General features: G+C 37.5%; 1 protein-coding gene across 2 annotated transcripts; it reads left to right on the top strand.

Annotated features, from left to right (window-relative positions):
* The first annotated feature begins 9,985 nt into the window (after positions 1-9,985).
* hsd17b3 (hydroxysteroid (17-beta) dehydrogenase 3) lies at positions 9,986-19,133 on the top strand. 2 transcript variants are annotated; one of them, XM_060880694.1, is made up of 11 exons: positions 9,991-10,222; positions 12,178-12,224; positions 12,337-12,412; positions 12,629-12,736; positions 12,877-12,944; positions 13,233-13,277; positions 13,395-13,429; positions 13,904-13,985; positions 14,982-15,047; positions 18,030-18,179; positions 18,393-19,133. In XM_060880694.1, the coding sequence occupies exons 1-11, from the start codon at positions 10,081-10,083 to the stop codon at positions 18,486-18,488; spliced, it is 915 nt and encodes a 304-aa protein (XP_060736677.1). In that variant the 5' UTR covers positions 9,991-10,080; the 3' UTR covers positions 18,489-19,133. The 2 variants fall into 2 exon arrangements, with proteins under 2 accessions (XP_060736679.1, XP_060736677.1); XM_060880696.1 differs by lacking the exon at positions 18,030-18,179 and having other exon boundaries at positions 9,986-10,222.
* The last annotated feature ends 264 nt before the right edge of the window (positions 19,134-19,397 follow it).

Raw genomic sequence — 19,397 nt, 5'->3', positions numbered from 1 at the left:
CTCAAGGTGAGGAGCTCGGTCACCCGGGAGGAGCTCAGAGTAGAGCCGCTGCTCCTCCACATCGAGAGGAGTCAGCTAAGGTGGCTCGGGCATCTGTTTCGGATGCCTCCTGGACGCCTCCCTGGGGAGGTGTTCCGGGCATGTCCAACCGGGAGGAGGCCCCGGGGAAGACCTAGGACACGCTGGAGGGACTATGTCTCTCGGCTGGCCTGGGAACGCCTCGGTATTCCCCCGGAAGAGCTGGAGGAAGTGTCTGGGGAGAAGGAAGTCTGGGCGTCCCTGCTTAGACTGCTGCCCCCGTGACCCGGCCCCGGATAAGCAGTAGAAAATGGATGGATGGATGGATGGGTAGAATTCTTTCATCTCACAAATATTGCTAAGATAAGAAATATGATGTTATTACATGATGCAGAAACACTAGTTCATGCATTTGTTACCTCTAGGTTGGATTATTGTAATGCTTTACTGTCTGGATTTTCCAGTAGGAGCATAAACAAGCTTCAGTTAGTCCAGAACGCAGCAGCTAGAGTCCTAACTAAAACCAGAAGATATGAACATTTCACCCCTATCCTATAATCGTATTGGCTCCCAGACAAGTTTCACATTGATTATAAAATACTAATACTAACCTATAAAGCACTTAATGGTTTCGTGCCACAGTACCTGAGAGATCTTTTGTTTTTTTATGATCCGTCATGCCTACTTCGATCAAAAGGTGCAGGCTATTTGGTAGTACCTCAAGTAAAAAAGGCTACAGCATGGGGCAGAGCCTTTTCTCACAGAACCCCACAGTTATGGAACAGACTTCCAATTAGTGTTCAGGACTCAGACACAGTCTCAGTGTTTAAGACACATTTGTTTAGTCTAGCTTTTTAGGAATAGCTTTTCTTAGGTAAAGGAGCAGATCTGGAGGGTTCATTGGCATAGAGTGTTTGGTGAACTGGGATGTCTGGATGCTGTCGGCTTACCACCCTCGCAAGTCACTCAGGTTTGCAGACTGTGGAGTGGTGGGACACTTTACATCCCAGGAAGCCCTCATGTCTGTGTCACTTTCTGGCTCTAGTCTTTTAGTTATGCTGTCATAGCTAGTCTTGCCGGAGTCCCGGTCTGCACTTTGCACATAATTTACATTGTCCATCACCTGATTGCAATCATGCCTAACAATTTTTCTCCTCTCTCTCTCTCTCTCTCTCTCTCTCTCTCTCTCTCTCTCTCTCTCTCTCTCTCTCTCTCTCTCTCTGTCAAGCTATATATGCCACTCCCGAGCTCCAGGTGTTCCGAGTTTCTAGCTTGATCGTCTCTTCTTATGGAGCAACTTTGTCAATCCTGATGTTCTACCCCTGGTTGGAGTCTCGTCGCTTTCTCTCTCTTCTGTTTCCATACTTCTGTGAAGCTGCTTTGAGACAATGGGAATTGTTAAATGCGCTATACAAATAAATTGAATTTCAATTTGAATTTGAATAATCATATTTTAATTTAGAAACGATGTGAAATATTAAGATGTAAACTAAAGATATTTCTCCAAACTTTATATTTATACAACAATACACAAACAGTATTTACCTGTACACAGAGCTGGAACAAGGAGACAATTCTGAAAAGAATGAATTTCCAAACTATATTAGTTTTGTACAGTACAAACCTTTTTCAAAAGTTTCCAGAGATAGGAAATAGTAGTAGTATTAATAATAATAATTAATAATAATAATAATGGGGGGGCACGGTGGCTTAGTGGTTAGCACGTTCGCCTCACATCTCCAGGGTCGGGGTTCGATTCCCGCCTCCGCCTTGTGTGTGTGGAGTTTGCATGTTCTCCCCGTGCCTCGGGGGTTTCCTCCGGGTACTCCGGTTTCCTCCCCCCGGTCCAAAGACATGCATGGTAGGTTGATTGGCATCTCTGGAAAATTGTCCCTAGTGTGTGATTGTGTGAGTGAATGAGAGTGTGTGTGTGCCCTGCGATGGGTTGGCACTCTGTCCAGGGTGTATCCTGCCTTGATGCCCGATGACGCCTGAGATAGGCACAGGCTCCCTGTGACCCGAGGTAGTTCGGATAAGTGGTAAGTGGTAGAAGATGAATAATAATAATAATAATAATAATAATTACAATACACCATAAACATTAAATTACATTAATTATATTAAATCAGTGCCCTGCGATGGGTTGGCACTCCGTCCAGGGTGTATCCTGCCTTATGCCCAATGACGCCTGAGATAGGCACAGGCTCCCCGTGACCCGAGGTAGTTCGGATAAGCGGTAGAAGATGAATGAATGAATGAATATTAAATCAGGAATTAGATTTAATTTACATTATATGAGGAAATGAGAAAAAAATGTGATTTCTGTGACTTTAACTCTTGTTATTGTTGATGGGCTGGTTTGAGTATTTTAGAAAATTTAGAAAATAGTCTCTGGAGTTTACACAGAATTGTATTAGAAAAAAAAAACATTAAGTGAGCAGCAGTTCTGTGGGTGGAAAAGCCTTGTTGATAAAAGAGGTTAGATATGGGCGACAAGAGCAGAAGTCCACATTGGGTTTCACTCCTGCCAGATACGAAGAGGCAACTGATGCTGTCCCCAAGTTGTTTGCCCAAATTGTTCAGGACTAAACAAATAAGTGGACTCATCTGATGGTTCCCATAAAGGAGAAACATTGCATTGCAACATTGCAATAAAGTGGAGATTGCTGGTACCCCAACATTGGAGCAGTCTGAAGATCAAGTAAGTCTAAAGCCCTTTGTGGTTACTGGCACAAGGTGACAAGTTTGCTCTTTGTACTTGACAAGTAAATGAAAAAGGCAAGAGAAAAAGGTAAAAATAGTTATGGAACTAACTCCACTGATTAAGACAACATTGTAAAATTCACCTTTGTTTCAGTGGCAGTTTTGTAATGTGAAAAATAATACCAAGATAAATCATGTCAGGATTATTTCTACACACACTGTGCAATTATTACGTTTATAAATTAAGAAACAGGCAGTACAGTAGCAGTACAGTTTAGCACATTTGCCTGACACATCTGGCGATGGGGGTTTATTTACCACCTTGCCCTGTGTGTGAGGTGTTTAGAGGTATGTTTTGGGTCTGCTTTGGGTCAACCCCCAGTTCTGGTTGAAGAATAGCAGCCATAAAGCATGATGCTGCCACCACCATGCCGCACTATGGTTATGGTGTTGTGTCGGTGATGTGCTTTTTTGTACCAAAGATACCTTTTGAAATTATAAGTATATATGTGTGTCATATGTGTCATATGTCTCATATGTGTTTGATAGAGTACATTGTTACATTAAATTGTTTAATTAGTTATATCACTTTTAAAATACTTAGCTCTAATTACAGTATGAATATGTAAATATTTTATTTATATGTATGTATAATTCTCTTTTCCCTTGTTTGTATTATGAACTGTTTCTTTGGCGATATGTTAAAGAATCCCTGTGTCATTTTGAGAGGGGTAATGTGGTCACTTGTGGTGAGAATGAAGCTTGTCAGTTTTCATTGCAATTGTAATGAGCCTCGGTGGCAGCAGAGGGCATTAAAACGTTTTTAAAGCAACAGAATTATTATTCTATAAAATACTTCAATATAAATACTCTGTCCTGCTTGGTGGTGTTCTCAAACAAGGTTGTGATGTTTCTTGTCAGGATGCTCTCTATAGTGCAGGGGGGAGAAATTCCTACTATGCTCTAGTTAGTATATAAAAATGTATTTATGGGCAAATTATTCCAGAAATTGTGCTAGAATATGATAGCTACCTATCCACAGCGCATATATGTGGGGATATTAGAGATAGATGTTAGTGATATATATATATATATAGTATTTAAAATTTTAAATGAATATTTTAAAATAATTTTTAACTTTAAATGTATGTATTCATTTATTTATTTCTTCTTCTTCTACTATATGTATATATATATATATATATATATACATATATATGTGTGTGTGTGTGTGTGTGTGTGTGTGTGTGTTTCCTTCTGTTGTTCTGTCACTGGAGAGACACACACAGTTTATGAGAATTTATGGGCTGCCTCGTTCTAGTTCTGCCTGGTAAAAAAGTATAAAGGTTTGGAAATGTGTTACTTGTGCATATTTATTTTTTATTATTATTATTCTATTTATTAAGTACTTGAATTTACCTGAATTATTTTAATTTAAGCTATTTTGTAATTAATTTTAATTAATTTTATTGATTGGATGAGCCATAATTTGCCTAAAGATTATTTTGTATTTTTTTCTGTCTGATTGTTGTCGTGTTAAAAAATAAATCAGATGTTACTCAACAGTTACTCAGTACTTGAGTAGTTTTTTCACCAAGTACTTTTTTACTCTTATTCAAATAATTATTTGGATGTCTACTTTTTACTTTTACTTGAGTCATATTATTCTGAAGTAACAGTACTTTTACTTGAGTACAATTTTTGGCTACTCTACCCACCTCTGGATAAGTGTTCCTGTGCATTTTTAACAGTCAATGGAAATGATTTAATTGTTAGTTTTTATTATGATTGAGTAGACTTATTTTTAAGTCTGCAAGAACCACTAATTAAAATAATGATGTAGCAATCTTCTGCCTAATAATTTGCCTATACTCTGACTGAGATATATATAGTTTGTGCTAAGCCTTTAATAAATTGTCAATTCAGACATGTGAAAGAACAAATGAAAAAAAAACAGAAGGAAACTCTTCAACTAGCACTTCTTTCCTTATCTTTTGCATTTAAAAAAAAAAAAAAAACACCTTTGACTCTTTTTCATTGTTACTCTGAACAAATGTTTTAAACTCATGGTATCTTAAGTATGTAACTTAGTGATCCAGCATTAATGTATTCAGTGTTAGAGATTTAAACACTTATGTACGTCACTCCGGATAAGGGCGTCTGCCAAATGCTGTAAATGTAAATGTAAATGTAAGTGCAATAATGTTAAGTGTAACATGATTTATTACATGTTAGAACAAGAATGTATCTATGTTAAGCAATCAATCAACAGATAAGACAGAGATAAGTAAGTCTTAGAAACTATGTAAACAAAATCTACAGTAAGCAGGAAGGAAAGTGTCAGGTGGCAGAGACAGCAACAATTGCAGAGAGTGTTTTTATTTAAAACAACCAGCAATGACAAACAAGTCCAAATCGCTAGGCAAATGTCAAAAACAGAGAAGAGGCAGTCGGTCAAGTGATATGCAAACAGAGTATCCAAGGTCAAGGCAAAAATTCAGAAACAAGATAACACTAGTGTAAAAAAAAATCAATCAACAGACATAAGTAAAAGTCAGAGGAGCTCAATCTGAGAGCAGAGTTCTTTCTGGGTCTGGGTTTAATTGTTGTTTGGTTCATCACGATGTCATACTTGGGTTGAGGATGTAATGAGCCAGGATCCATGACCTTTTATTGGGGCGATAGCGCTCCGTGTCACTGAGATACTGCTGCTTGCCTCCCTACAATGGAAATCAAAGACTGCTTTTGTTCCAGCATGCTAGATATATATTGATCTCCAAAGGTTCAGGTGGGGCTTTCAGGAGAATTCCTCTGCCAGAAGAACTTGGATGGCTGGTATGAGGCGAGATTTGTGAAAAGCTGGATCAAAGCGGCGTTGATGTAGTACTTTCAGGCGATAGGTTACGTCATTTGTTGATAGGATGCCGTACATTGTATGGTCTGATATACCGATGGCTGAGTTTGTAATAACCTTGGCTGAGGCTGATATCCTTGTTTGAGAGCCAGTCTCTGTCTCTGGGTTGATAATGGTTGATACTGGTGTAATCGGTTCTGTGAATGTCAGCAAATTCTTTGTTGCTAAGGGTTACCTGTTTGAGCCTTTGATGGATTGTTTCTCACACTTGTTCACTTCACCTGAGCCACTCATCCACTGTAGCTAAATCTGCAGGGGCTGTTGTCCCAGGGGAATAGTGGGGGTTGTTATCTGAGGTCACATTGGAGTGAGCTGAGCGGCCATATGTCTGAGCAAGTTTGGGGAAAATACAGAGCTGTATTTTTGGCACAAAAAGGGCACGAGAATCAGACTCTTTTAACTTATTAAATTAGTTGTGGGAGATATCCTTACGTGAGACTAACAGCCATTTGAAGCTTCTCCATAAATGTTTACCTGTTTATTTTAACTGTGTACTTCAGAAAGGAGAACTGGAAAAATTGATCAGTTATGACTATGATTACCTTCTTTCATTGTGAATGGGAGACTGGGAGATTTGTCATGAAGTCCAGGACAAGGTGACACCAAAGATGTTGTAAAACAGGTAGATGCATAAGTTTACCAGTGGGCAGTGTGCATGCAGTTTCTCTTTGACACAATATAGGTTGTTCTGGTGGATAATTACTCTGGTACCGGTTATTGAATGGTCTGGGCAGTTTCACATTCTAGACCCCATGTAAGGGCACAGATGAAGCATGATTCATGGAGAATTTGCTCCTAATGATGTTGCCTGGGGTTGTTGGGTGAATATGGGATAGATCATCAGCTTCGCTGGAACCAGGTTAAAATGTTAAGATAAGGTAAAACAGCATGAAGAACAGAGCTCAACATGAGTTCAGGGATTTTAGTCTTTTGATTTATTTATTTTTTTTGTGAGTGTGTGTATGTGTGTGTTTACAACAAATGAAACTCAACAAGAAATACCTGTCATGTTCCAGTATTTTTCAATCACATGAAAATGTGTGGGACTTCAGTATCTAAAGTATTTTTTAATTTATTTTAAATTAAATAAATGAGTTCATTCAATATTTCTTTTATATCAGACTTATTTCTTTTAAAATCATTATAGTGCAAACACAACAACAGTGTGTTTATGGTACTGTTAGCTCCTGGCACCTTCAGATACAATTTTAGTAGTTCACTTAATGGCGAATTATGTATTTTAAATGAGGGGCGTTCCTAAAGAAAATTGTAAACGTATTTTTCAGATAACTCTCTGGTGGCCATTTTGAATCCCTTCTACAACACCCTATTTACAATTTCATAATTGTAATATTTTACAATATTGAAAAACCGTTGTATAAAATAAATAAAAGCAAATGTTGCCTTGTTGCAGCATCATGCAATGAATTTTAGAAAGTATTGTGTATTAAAGTGTTATATTTTCTACCATTATTCTTCCATTTAAAGAATGCATGTGTCTTTTTTTGCCATATCACAGGAGAAGAAGGTAAAAACAGCAATATCACCAGTTGATAGGATTTTAGTAGTGAAAATAGACATGAGGAAGGCAGTGAGCTAATAGAAACACAGGAAGAAGAGAATGAGAGTGAAGAGTGAAGAAGTGAAAAGTGAAATAAAGGTAAAATGACAGTATTACCAGTATTCTTAAGACCATCTCTCTTCTGGTAACGATCATGACCAAGTATCTGATTGTCCTCAGATTTCCATGGAGGCCAATGCATAATCCACATACGTCCTAGACTGAGAGAGAGAAATCATTAGCTGGACATCACTGTGTCAAGTCCTGTCCCCGTCCTGACAACTTAGGCCACTTTAGGCCACCTCCCCCCTGAAGGATGAGGAGCATCATAATTTATTTTTCAGCTAAGCAAAAGCCAGTGGTTTGCCTCACACAAATCAGGTTCCCTTGGTTCCCTTGCAAAAAGTCAGTGGAGCTGATTTTTTATCACACTGATTGGGGAATTTACCCTGTTTGCATGGCTTGCCCTGATCAGCAGTATTCGAATAGTGCATTCTGCATGTGGATGCGACTACATCGGCATTAATAAGCTGAGACAGAAGGAACTGTTCCTTTTGTTAATACCATGCATATTACACAACCAAAGGATATTTGCTTTTTTAGTTGAATTGGTTAATTTAAATAGTAGACATTTCAAGGTTTCTACAGACATATTTCTCATGTCTGTGCTACAATTATACACTTTTTCAGTTATTTTACACGCTTCCGATAGAAGGATACAAGGAGACGTATGTAGTGGAAATGCATCCTGTTATTCATCCTATATTTACAAATGCACAGCATTTTTGTTGTTGTGAGTGAACACAGATAAGGGTAGTCCATTTGCATTTTCAAATGATGTCTTGCTTTTTTCTTTATGACCATAAATGAATGTTTTACTTCATTGACTCATATTGTCAGTTATCAAAGGACAATGTGAGTGACCGAGGAGTTCCCATATCTGGACTCACCTGTGGTTAACACCCACAAGACAATAGTCAGATATAGCAAACCAACCAAGAAATCGGCAGGTTCCTACACTCATGCTATGCTAATATATTTAGGAAAATTGGGCAGAAAAAGTTATAGCACTCAGCCACCCAGGTCAGTTACAAACCTCTCTTTTTCCCATGGAATGATAACCCCACTGAACAGTGGAAAACAAATTTAGGCAGAACAACCAGGTGTGAGAATCCACTCACCAGTGTCTGTAACTATAATTTGGTCACTTGTTTTGCATTTTCCACAAGATATAGCTTGTCAAATCAAGAAGACACGAAAAACAGGTTTGTTGGCATCTTGTAACTGGAGACAGGATCTTACTCAGATTACATCTCTTCAGAATTGTGAAGAGGATTCTTCAAGGATTTAATGTAGAATTTGCTTGCTTTTTTGATGGTAGGGAAGCCAAGCAAGCTCATGGTGGAGTCTAGTATAGAGCACTTAATTGGCTTGATAGTCGACCTATAAGATTCTACTTATGTTTTAGAGTAAAATAACTTGAATAAGTAATATGCTTCTCCTTGTACAAAAAAGCAATATGCTTTAGCTTTGACAGATTACATGCGGAAGGAAAGAATCATGGCTTTGGTCTAGATATAACATGTTTATTTGAACAGGAAGCACCCTGTAACAACTTGTTAGACTTGTAAAACCTTGTTTGGATTTTCTCCAAAAGAATGAGCTGCTCTGCTACCAAGAGAAGTAACCAGAAACATCAAAGTAGCTTGTTTTAAAACAAACTGCTCATGCATATTGATATATGCTCAAGACCAGCTAAAACTCAAGACCAGTTAGGATTAGACCATTAGTGTGTAAGTGAGAATAATGTGTCCTTCTGTCCTCTTTCAGTATTCTAAATGTAAACAGTTTTGTAAATAAATACATCAAAGTTTCTTTTACATGTTGTCTCTATGTTGGAGTTTTTCCTTCTCAATGTCATCAATAGTCTACTCATTAGAAATATTATATACAGTACATCTACATTTAGATTTATGTACAACTGCATAGTGAAAATATTTAATGTTAAACGTGTTATACAAATAAAACTGAATCAAATTCAACTGAATTAATTTAAAATTGTATTTCAAGGATCAGGGATTAATTAGCAACTATCAAAAAGTGTTATCAAAAGAAAAGTGAATTTTTCTGTTAGACAGACAAGCTGACTAAAATAAGCTAGCTAGCTAAACACCTTTGCAATTTGGTAAATCAGTAGAGAATAAACATACTAGCTAACTAGGATTGTAATATATACAGTAACAGATAATAGATAAGTAGTCTAAGCAAAAAATAAATCTAATCTTTTGCACTTAAGATAAACCTTTGTTGTTTTTAAACATCTTAAGATATTAATACAATTAATTAATAATATTAATAATAATAATAATCAATATATTTTTTTATCCACAAACCTCAGGAACTCAAATCCAAGGTTAAAATAAAATAAAAGTTGATTTGTTGGTGGAAAAATACCAATTATCTTACAGAGCCCTAAAATATGTCCACAAAAACCCACATGATCAGATTCTTACAAGGACAGAAAAACAAGGATATGAATGTAAATAAAATGAAGAATAACAGATTTGTCACAATGTTACAGATGAACTTGGCATTTGCTTTGTATACTACATGCAAAGGGCAAGCACATTTTTGCCACATTCTTTACTTAGCCTTTACATGATAACAACATGTTCAGATTACCAGAAATTCACACAAACCATTGTAATTGAGAATGTAAAAAATGTTTTGCCTGATTGGATAAGTCTGCCATCAGTCAATGGGAGTGTGTGAGCTAGAGGGCTGTGTTTGAGAATCCAAAGGAGGAGAATTGCAATGCAAAAGGAACCAGTCTTATTATGAGGAGACCTCAGTTTCTGTCCTAAAGGAAGCTTGTAGTACAGGAATGGAACTGATTGAGCTTATCTTTGTTTTGAGTGGTGCCTGTGTTGTCTTCTTTTGGGTGACACGCACGATTATGATGCTTGCTCCAAAGGTCTTTTGGCCGATTCCTGGGAATTTCATTACCTCAATGGGAAAATGGGCAGGTGAGTTATTCTTTACTCAATGAAATCAGTGCACAGTAATCTATTTATATTCCATGCTTATATGTAAAATTGTCATATTTCTATCTCTCTATGCTTCCTTTTATTCCAGTTTGGCTGTCAAGTGTTACATAGGTGTTGGGTTTTTTTTTAAAAAAAAGATTGGTTGTGCTTGGCAGATTTCAGCAGAAGGGAGACTTTGATGGCATTGAAAGAAGGTGGCAGGAGATTAAAAACACTTAATGAATTATGTGATGAGATGAGTGATGCCTCAATATATATTCTTGGAAATGTCTTGTAGTAATTACAATCTACTTCCTAAATGACTCAGTATGTGATACATGAGATAAATGAACACATGATCACCTTACATGCCCAGTGACTCATTATTCTGTTTTTGAAAGTCATCACCACCACCCCCCATACCCCAATCCCACTGACTATAGCTAGCGAAAACAGTTTTAAGTGGGCTACTGTTGTACACGTAATAAGGTTTGGAATTACATTTGCATTATTTTCAATAGAGAGACTCTCCACTGATGTAGGATTCCACACTGAAAAATGTTTGTTCCCAAGCTTTGTTTCTTCTCCACTCTTGATGTACAAGAGGCAAAGGAAAAAAGCAATTAGAACGCTATGTTCCAGGGTGTATTATAACACGATTTACTTTTGGAGTTTGGCATGCATGAATGAATGGTCAATCACAAACTGCCTGAGCTGTCATTTTGTGTGTGTGTGTGTGTTTGTATGTGTGTGTTTGTGTGTGCGTGCCTGACTGCGTGCGTTTGTGTGTGTGCGGGTGTTTGTGCGTGCCTGCGTGTGTGTACGTGTGTGTGTGTGTGTGTGTGTGTGCGGGTGTTTGTGTGTATTTTAACTTGTTTTTCACACACCGCTGTGGTTTTACTTTTTCCCCACTTGCTTGAGTTTTTACAGAAATGTGAGAGACATTTATTTAAGAAAAAGCAAGAAATGATGATTGTGGGGCTCAAACAAACAAACAGGGCATGCTTTTAGAGAACACATTGAACAGCTCCTGGCTGCAATGCTCCCTGATCCTTTATCAAGCATCTGGGCACACACTGTCTTCACAAGTACACACTGTTAAAGCAAACAAACATACACACACACGCACACACACACATACACACACACACACACACACACACAGACTTCCCTCTGTCCTGTTCTGCCTGTATGAGTGTTTATGTCAGTGTGATAAAATGCTGACTGATAAATGCTTATCATCTTCTGAATACTTATAAATTGAATGTGCTTCAAAGTAAATTGGATACTGGCTACATGCTTGATCATTAAACCAATATATAAATAAAATATGTATAAAACCAATGTCAAACACTGATTATGTAATGTAGACAATACCAGTGGACTGAAAGAAAAACAGACAAGTCAATACTGTGACTCATATTTTTCAAATGACATCTCACATTTATCTTAAACAGCGTGCAGTTGACACACACACAATCCAAGTGGAATTGTAGAAGCAAGCATTGGCTCTGTAGTGACTAGAAGTCAAAGCCACAGTTATATCCTTGAGCAAACTCTTAACCCTCAACTGTTCAGTTACATCCTATTTCCTTCGTATTCTGTTAATGACTTTGTTCAGGGGACAAATAATTCTACTGTATTCCTGGGCAAATGGTATAATAATTACTAGCCCAGTCTTTAAGCTGCTTGTATAAATAGGGTACACATACTAATAACAATCAGTGGATAGTATTTTAAAACGTAGAACAAATTATGATTAGCAATGTGGTTAGGTTACTACTTAGACATCATTTTCTGACAACACAATATCTGACAACACATGTAGTACCATGGGAGGAACATAGAGTGAAGGATTTATGCGTCGTTTGGTATTATGGTAGCATGTACTTATTATTATTATTATTATTATTATTATTATTATTATTATAAAATCATGTTGATCTTTGTTGCAGTCATCACTGGAGGGTCAGAAGGAATAGGAAAAGCTTATGCAGAACAGGTATCTCAATCATTCTGAATTCTGCGTGATATTTTGCTTAAATGCTCTAATGTACACACACTGTCTCGATTTATTACAGTTCCAAATTATTTTTTTCCATTAATGTTCCCAGTTTGCAAGATTTGGGCTGAATGTGGTGATCATTAGCAGGAGCAAAGAGAAGCTTGTCAAAGCTGCAAGAGACATAGGTGGAGTGTCTGTGAAGGTTTTTAAATGTTCAGATCATGTTTTATATCCCTTATTTGTACCAAGTTGTAAATCAATGTGACTGGACTTAGGTCATAGTATTTAAAAAAATTAGTAATTTTTGCCAGTTCATGAGTGACGTTACAATCTGGATACATAACTGAGGTGCTTTGTGTTAGTGTCTGGCCTCAGACGGTCTTCTCTCTTTTTCCCAACAGAGGTTAGAACAAACAGAAAGGTCATGATCATATCCACTGACTTTACCAAGGATGATATTTACGGAAGCATTCAGGAAAATATTCAGGGTTTGGATATCGCCGTTTTAGGTTTGTTGGCTTCAAATTAACATGCAAATCACACTTGAAGTGCTCGATGTGTGAAATGTTAGTGTGAAACAGTAAAAGGTCTAATCTAATCTGATTTAATCAGTTTCTTTAATAAATAATAAAATAATGTTCTGTTGCAGTTAACAATGTGGGAATGCTGCCAAGTTATATACCCTATAAATTACTGGAAACAGTTAATCTGGAAGAGGTGAGCTCAGTATTTTATAAATTCTTTTCTAGAATTTTAGTAGATAGTTTTTTCATATATCTTCAGAGATTTCATAGTTATCGAGGTAAATATTTATATTTATACGATTTTGAAATAAGATTGCATAATGGACTATGGGGAGTGAAAACTGAAAATATACTATATATATATATATATATATATATATATATATTCTCCAATAAAAATTGTTTAGGGACGATGTGAACTTGTGTGTGTTGTGTGAGAGACAAATGTGGCTACAGCTGCTAATATTATATTGCCTCTTAGAAAATGAATACACTGATCAACTGTAATGTGAAAGCATTGGTCAAGGTATGACGTCTCAAGTCAATTTAAGTCAGTTCTTTTATAACTGTATGTACAATACATTGCATATTTATAGGAAATATGTTACTTACATTGCCACTTGCATTATTTTTTTCAATACAGATGTGCCAAATTGTCCTTCCTGGAATGGTGGAAAGGTTAGCGCTCTCTCTCTCTCTCTCTCTCTCTCTCTCTCTCTCTTTTATCCGAACTACCTCGGGTCACGGGGAGCCTGTGCCTATCTCAGGCGTCATCGGGCATCAAGGCAGGATACACTCTGGACAGAGTGCCAACCCATCGCAGGGCACACACACACACACACTCATTCACTCACGCAATCACACACTACGGACAATTATCCAGAGATGCCAATCAACCTACCATGCATGTCTTTGGACCGGGGGAGGAAACCAGAGTACCCGGAGGAAATCCCCGAGGCACGGGGACAACATGCAAACTCCACACACACAAGGCGGAGGCGGGAATCGAACCCCCAACCCTGGAGGTGTGAGGCGAACGTGCTAACCACTAAGCCACCGTGCCCCCCGCTATAATATACAGTTAAAGATTATTCAGATCTATATTATGGTTGCACAACATTAATGACTGCTTCATTGTGTCTGTTTCTGCAGAGGACGGGGCATCATCCTGAACATTTCATCTGGCATTTCTAAAGTTCCCTTCCCATTGTACACTTTATATTCATCTACAAAGGTCAGTGTACATGCAGTATCTAAGATAAATATTAACTTTTTCTATGGCTCATAATAATTCAAATAAGTGATCAAATGGAATGCCACTGTTTGATTCCAACTCAATAAACAAAAATGGAACCAGAAATTAGAAATTATTATTGGATATAAACTTGTATAATAAGATGTTTTATTTTTTTTGGTTTATACTTGCTTTTTTTTTTTTTTTGAGTTATGTTACCTAGTTCACTTGTTTTGGATGATCATTGCCATAGCTATTTGTAATTCACCTGACCTTTGCCTTTTTGCTGTTTATGACTTTTGGATTTGTCTGCCTGACTCCAATAAAACGCTGTAACTGGGTGCAGTGGATATTCCACTGGAGCTCTTCAATAACTTTACAGTTTACTCAGAATGCTGCATTGCCAAATATATTTTGAGAGTGTTTGACCCCAGGCTGACAAAAAGCAGCAACTAAGCTTCTTTCTTGTTATCTCGGGTCATCAGCCAAGCCCATCCATGCTGCCTAGTTCCTAGTTGGTATGAGAATCTTCTATAATCTTGTATGCTGAACCAGATGCATTGTTAGCTTACTATGAAAGGTGTTGGGATGTCTACATTTGACTAAGATACCACAGCCCTTCCAAATGACAGTAGGTAGTACCCTGTTTTCTCACCAGTATGCCCCATGTCTGTCATTGGCTTTCCAGTCACTTGCATCTGTCTCATAGCATTAAATTAAGACCACAATGCTGCATTTACTGTCCCTAACAATGCTAATTCAGATCATGATGGATATCAGTTGTTTAAAATTTGTCCTGAAGTTAAAAATCCATGTGCAAATTGCTTTTAATCTGATATCATACAAACAGCTCAAACAAAATGTATCTTACTGCAGGAGGTTTCTTTAAAACTGCTGATATAAGCATATAAGAGGAAGAACTGGAACGATTAATTGCTTTCATTTTACATTTATGAACACCTGGATAATTTTCTGTAATGGTTTCATCTCTCCTAGGTGTTTGTTGAGATATTCTCACGAGGGCTTCAAGCTGAATACAAATCCAATGGAATTCTCATTCAGGTAGATTTCAACAGGAATTAATGTCACAGTGCATCATACACTCCTGAACAATATCTTAAGACCGGGGAAACAATCCAAGTATTTGCATTTCACGCTGGTGGAACATAACCAGGTTGTAAGAACTGCTTCAAAATGACAAAAGAAGAAAAAGGAGCAAGAGACAAAAAAAAAAAAACAGAGATTGCCAATTTATTGAAAACTGCATTTAAGCTAAAACAGGCTGTTCATCAGGTGATCAGAAGTTTAAGAAAATAGAATTAAACAACAGAATTAAAAGTGTCAAAAAATTACTCAGTAGTGAGTAGCCCCACCGTTCTTGTTGATAACTTCAAACACTCGCTTGATGCAACTGTTTCCAGGAGGCTGGTGGGAATGTTGCTCCATGTGGTGAACCTGAAGAGGGCTGAAACTGATGTCCGTTTTTGTAAACTTCCGTTGCCATCCATTCCCATCCATTCTCAAGGGGATTTAGACCAGGGGAACATGCAGGATGGTCCAAAAGTGCAACGTTATTGTCCTAGAAGAAGTCCTTCATCAGGCGGGCATTGTGAATTGCAGCATTGTCCTGTTTGAAAGAGCCAGTCATTACCATACAGACAAGGGCCCGCAGTCAAGAGGGATGCGTGCTGCAACATGTTTACGTAGCCGGCCGCCTTTGACGTCCCTGCACAAGCTCCATTTTTCACAAGGAAAAAGCACCACATATCATGATGGAGACTCCACTGTGCCGAGTAGAAAACATCTCCAGTGCGATCTCCTTGTCATGCCAGAATCATTGCAAGCCATCACGACCATCCAGATTAAATTTTTTCTTGTCAGAGAATAACATTTTATTCCATCTTTCAATGTCCCATGTTTGGTGCTCCCTTGCAAATTCCTAATGGGCAGGTTTGTGGTGTGGGAGGAGATGTGGCTTTTGAAGATGTTTTTGATCTTTAAGCCTTTAAGATGCTCTCTTATAGATATTGGGCTGCAGTCAGAATTAGTAATGACCTTAATTTGGGTCAAGGATCGGCCTGTGTCTTCACGAGCTGGATCCTCCAGCTCAACGCAGGTAATTTTTTTGGGTCCACCACTTGATTTTTGTCCCATAAAATCTTTTAAGGAATTTAAAATGACTGTCTAACTGCATACAACCTTGGCAGCAATGGCACGTTGCAAGAGCCCTTACTTGTGCAGCTTAACAATCCTGCCACGTTTAAAAACAGAAAGCCTGTTTGCTTTTGTGCCAGGAGATCATGACAGTGTGACTGTCATGTCATTTTGAAGAAATACTTACATTATTTTTACATTATATTTTCCCTGGTCTTCAGATTTTATGTTTTATATATATATATATATATATATATATATATATATATATATATATATATATATATATATATATATATATATATATATATAAGTACATACATACTTGTATATACTTACAGTACTGTATTGATTGACTGTTAATTGAATATTTTTAACGATTAACAAAATTCATAGTAAGCAAACAGAAGAAAAATCTAAATCAAATTAATTTTAGTCTGACTACCTGTTGGCTTCAAACCAGCATCTTGTACACATTTGTACAAGTTAGGGATTTTGCGAAAAAAGAGTCAGGTGTATGATTGAGCAATAACACCAGGCAGGTGTTAATGATCATCCATTTCATATGTAGGTTGAAACACAGTGATTAAGTGAAACAGAAAAAGCTGTGTAGGAGGTTTAACACTGGGTGAGGAAAAGACAGACTTTGCTACTAAGGTGAGGATATGGAAGACAGTTTCATGTCACAGGTCATACACCAGGGCAAGACTGAACACAGCAACAAGACACAAGGTAGTTCTACTGCATCAGCAAGGTCTCTCCCAGGTGAAGATTTTAAAACAGATTGTGGTTTCAAGCTTTTTTGAAGAAGCACAAAGAAACAGGACTGTAGAGAGTGGTGTGCCAAGGAATCTTAATGCAGACACATTGTACTTACTTACTTTTGATGTGCAGCAGTGCCATCAGCAAAGAACTGGTAGAAACCAGTGGGACCCAGGAATACATATCTACTGTCCGAAGATATCTGTCCAGAGGTGGCTTTCATGGAAGGACTGTGAGAAATAAGTCATACCTCTGACATGGAAAAAGCCTAATTGACTCAACTATGCATAGAAACATAGGAACTGGGTACAGAAAAATTGCAACAGGTGCTCTGGAGTGATGAGTCAAAACATCTGAAAGAAATGATCTATCTGTCTGTAGCAGGAGGCAATTTGTTTGCTAAAGGACCAAAGAGCGGTACAATAATGAGTGTCTGTAGGCAACAGTGAAACATGGTGGAGGTTCCTTTCAGGTTTAAGGCTACATTTCTGCAAATAGAGTGAGATTTGGTCAGGATTAATGGTGTCCTAAATGCTGAGACACACAAGCAGATACTTATTCATCATGCAATACCCTCAGGGGGGCGTCTGATTGGCCCCAAATTTATTCTGCCGCAGGACAACGACCTCAAGCATACAGCCAATGTCATTAAGAACTATCTTCAGCATAGAGGAGACCAAGTTCTGGAAATGATGGTTTGGCCCCCACAGAGCCCTGATCTCAACATCATCAAATCTGTCTGGGATTACATGAAGAGACAGAAGGTTTTAATGCAGCCTCCATCCACAGAAAATCTGTAGTTAGTTCTCCAAGATGTTGATAATTAACCACCTAACCGCCGAGTTCCTTCTAAAAATGTGTGCAAGTGTACCTAGAAGAACTTAATACTGTTTAGTTGTCAAATATTGATTTGATTTGGCTCTCTCTTCTGTTCACTTTCCCCTTTGTTAGCTGATAAAACGAAACTATTATCACTTCTTTTTTTTAAGCATTCTTACTGTACAACATTCTCAGTACTGTACACACACACGCACACACACACGCACACACACAAACAGGTTAATATTTAAGATAAGAGCTGCATTACAAGCAAATGAATTGGTCTCATCAAGAAATTGACTCTTCCAGAGTTTGTCTCCCTTTGGGATCTCCACTGCAATGACGGGCTATCAAAAACCAAGCATTTTTATGCTCACTCCTGAGGGGTTTGTAAGGAGCTCACTGCTGTATCTCAAAGCTGGGGAGCAAACATATGGCAGCATCAGTCATGCAATCCTGGTAATAAAATAATAAAAAAACAACTTTTTGCCTTTAGCTTTTTGAGTGAGGCTCAAAAAGAATGTCAAGCTTGTGCTTTGTTCAAGAGCCCAGTAGTGAAAACGCTTACATCTACAGTCTTAAATCATAATTTTATGTATCAGTGATATATCATGCCAAACAAATACTGTGTGTTTATTGACTTTACATTGACGATTTTCCTTTATCCTGCAGGGCTGGATACTCCAGGCAATCCCCACTTGGTTGCTCAGAAGTGAATCATTTCAGATGACCGTTCAGGCGTATGTTAAAAAAGTGGTTGTAAAATAGCAGTTTGATATGCATATTATTTATAATGCCACTATTAATTGCTGTTTGTTGTATGTCACCATCTGAAAACCACTGCTTGGGAATCTTAAGGAAGTCTGGTTCATACTAAATACTTTATTAGTACCCTGAGACTGCAGAATCTCAAAATATACTTGACAATACTTCTCAAAGCGTGCAAAGATGCAGTAGCAGTGTCAGCCTGCATTTGGTCTCAAGCAGAAAAAAAATAAAATTATACATGTATTTTTTTATGCCATGTCAATTTCAAGGGAAATTGCTTTGAGTTATGAGTCACATTTATCAAGCACACTTTATTTTATCCACAACTACTGTAACTCCTACATGGAAACAGTGTGGGGGAGAATTTTAGTATACATGGCTCCATCTAGTGGGCACACATCATACTACATTGCAATATGACTATACCAGGGGTGTCAAACTCAAATTCACAGTGGGCCAAAATATAAAACTGGGATAAAGTCACGGGTTAAACTGAATATTTATTGAAAAAATTACTGAAACGATATGTAATGTTCAACATTTTTCATATGGAAACAAACTTTAGTTTTGCTTGAACACAGGATTTGGAACAACCAGAGCTTGATATTACAAACACATAAGACATTAAATTTGAAATAAAAGACACATCAGTGGTGTTCATTTGTTATTTAAATAAATAAAATAAATGATGCCTCTCACTGCATCATTTTAAGTTCCTTTTTGAAGTGGATCTTTTTCAAAACCAACAACAAAACAACCAAAAATAATCATTTCATTCAATGAAAATCCAACTTTCCGACTAGTGTGTTCTCGTTATATTCTTTCGTTACAGACACGTTAGATCCGCACACAAGACAAACAGTTCTGTCCTTTATATTCGTGAACAGATAAACTGCCTCCCACCAGTCT

This window comes from Tachysurus vachellii, chromosome 11 (assembly GCF_030014155.1).
Source record: "Tachysurus vachellii isolate PV-2020 chromosome 11, HZAU_Pvac_v1, whole genome shotgun sequence".
Taxonomy (NCBI): Eukaryota; Metazoa; Chordata; class Actinopteri; order Siluriformes; family Bagridae; genus Tachysurus; species Tachysurus vachellii.
This window is presented reverse-complemented; position numbering and strand designations above follow the sequence as displayed.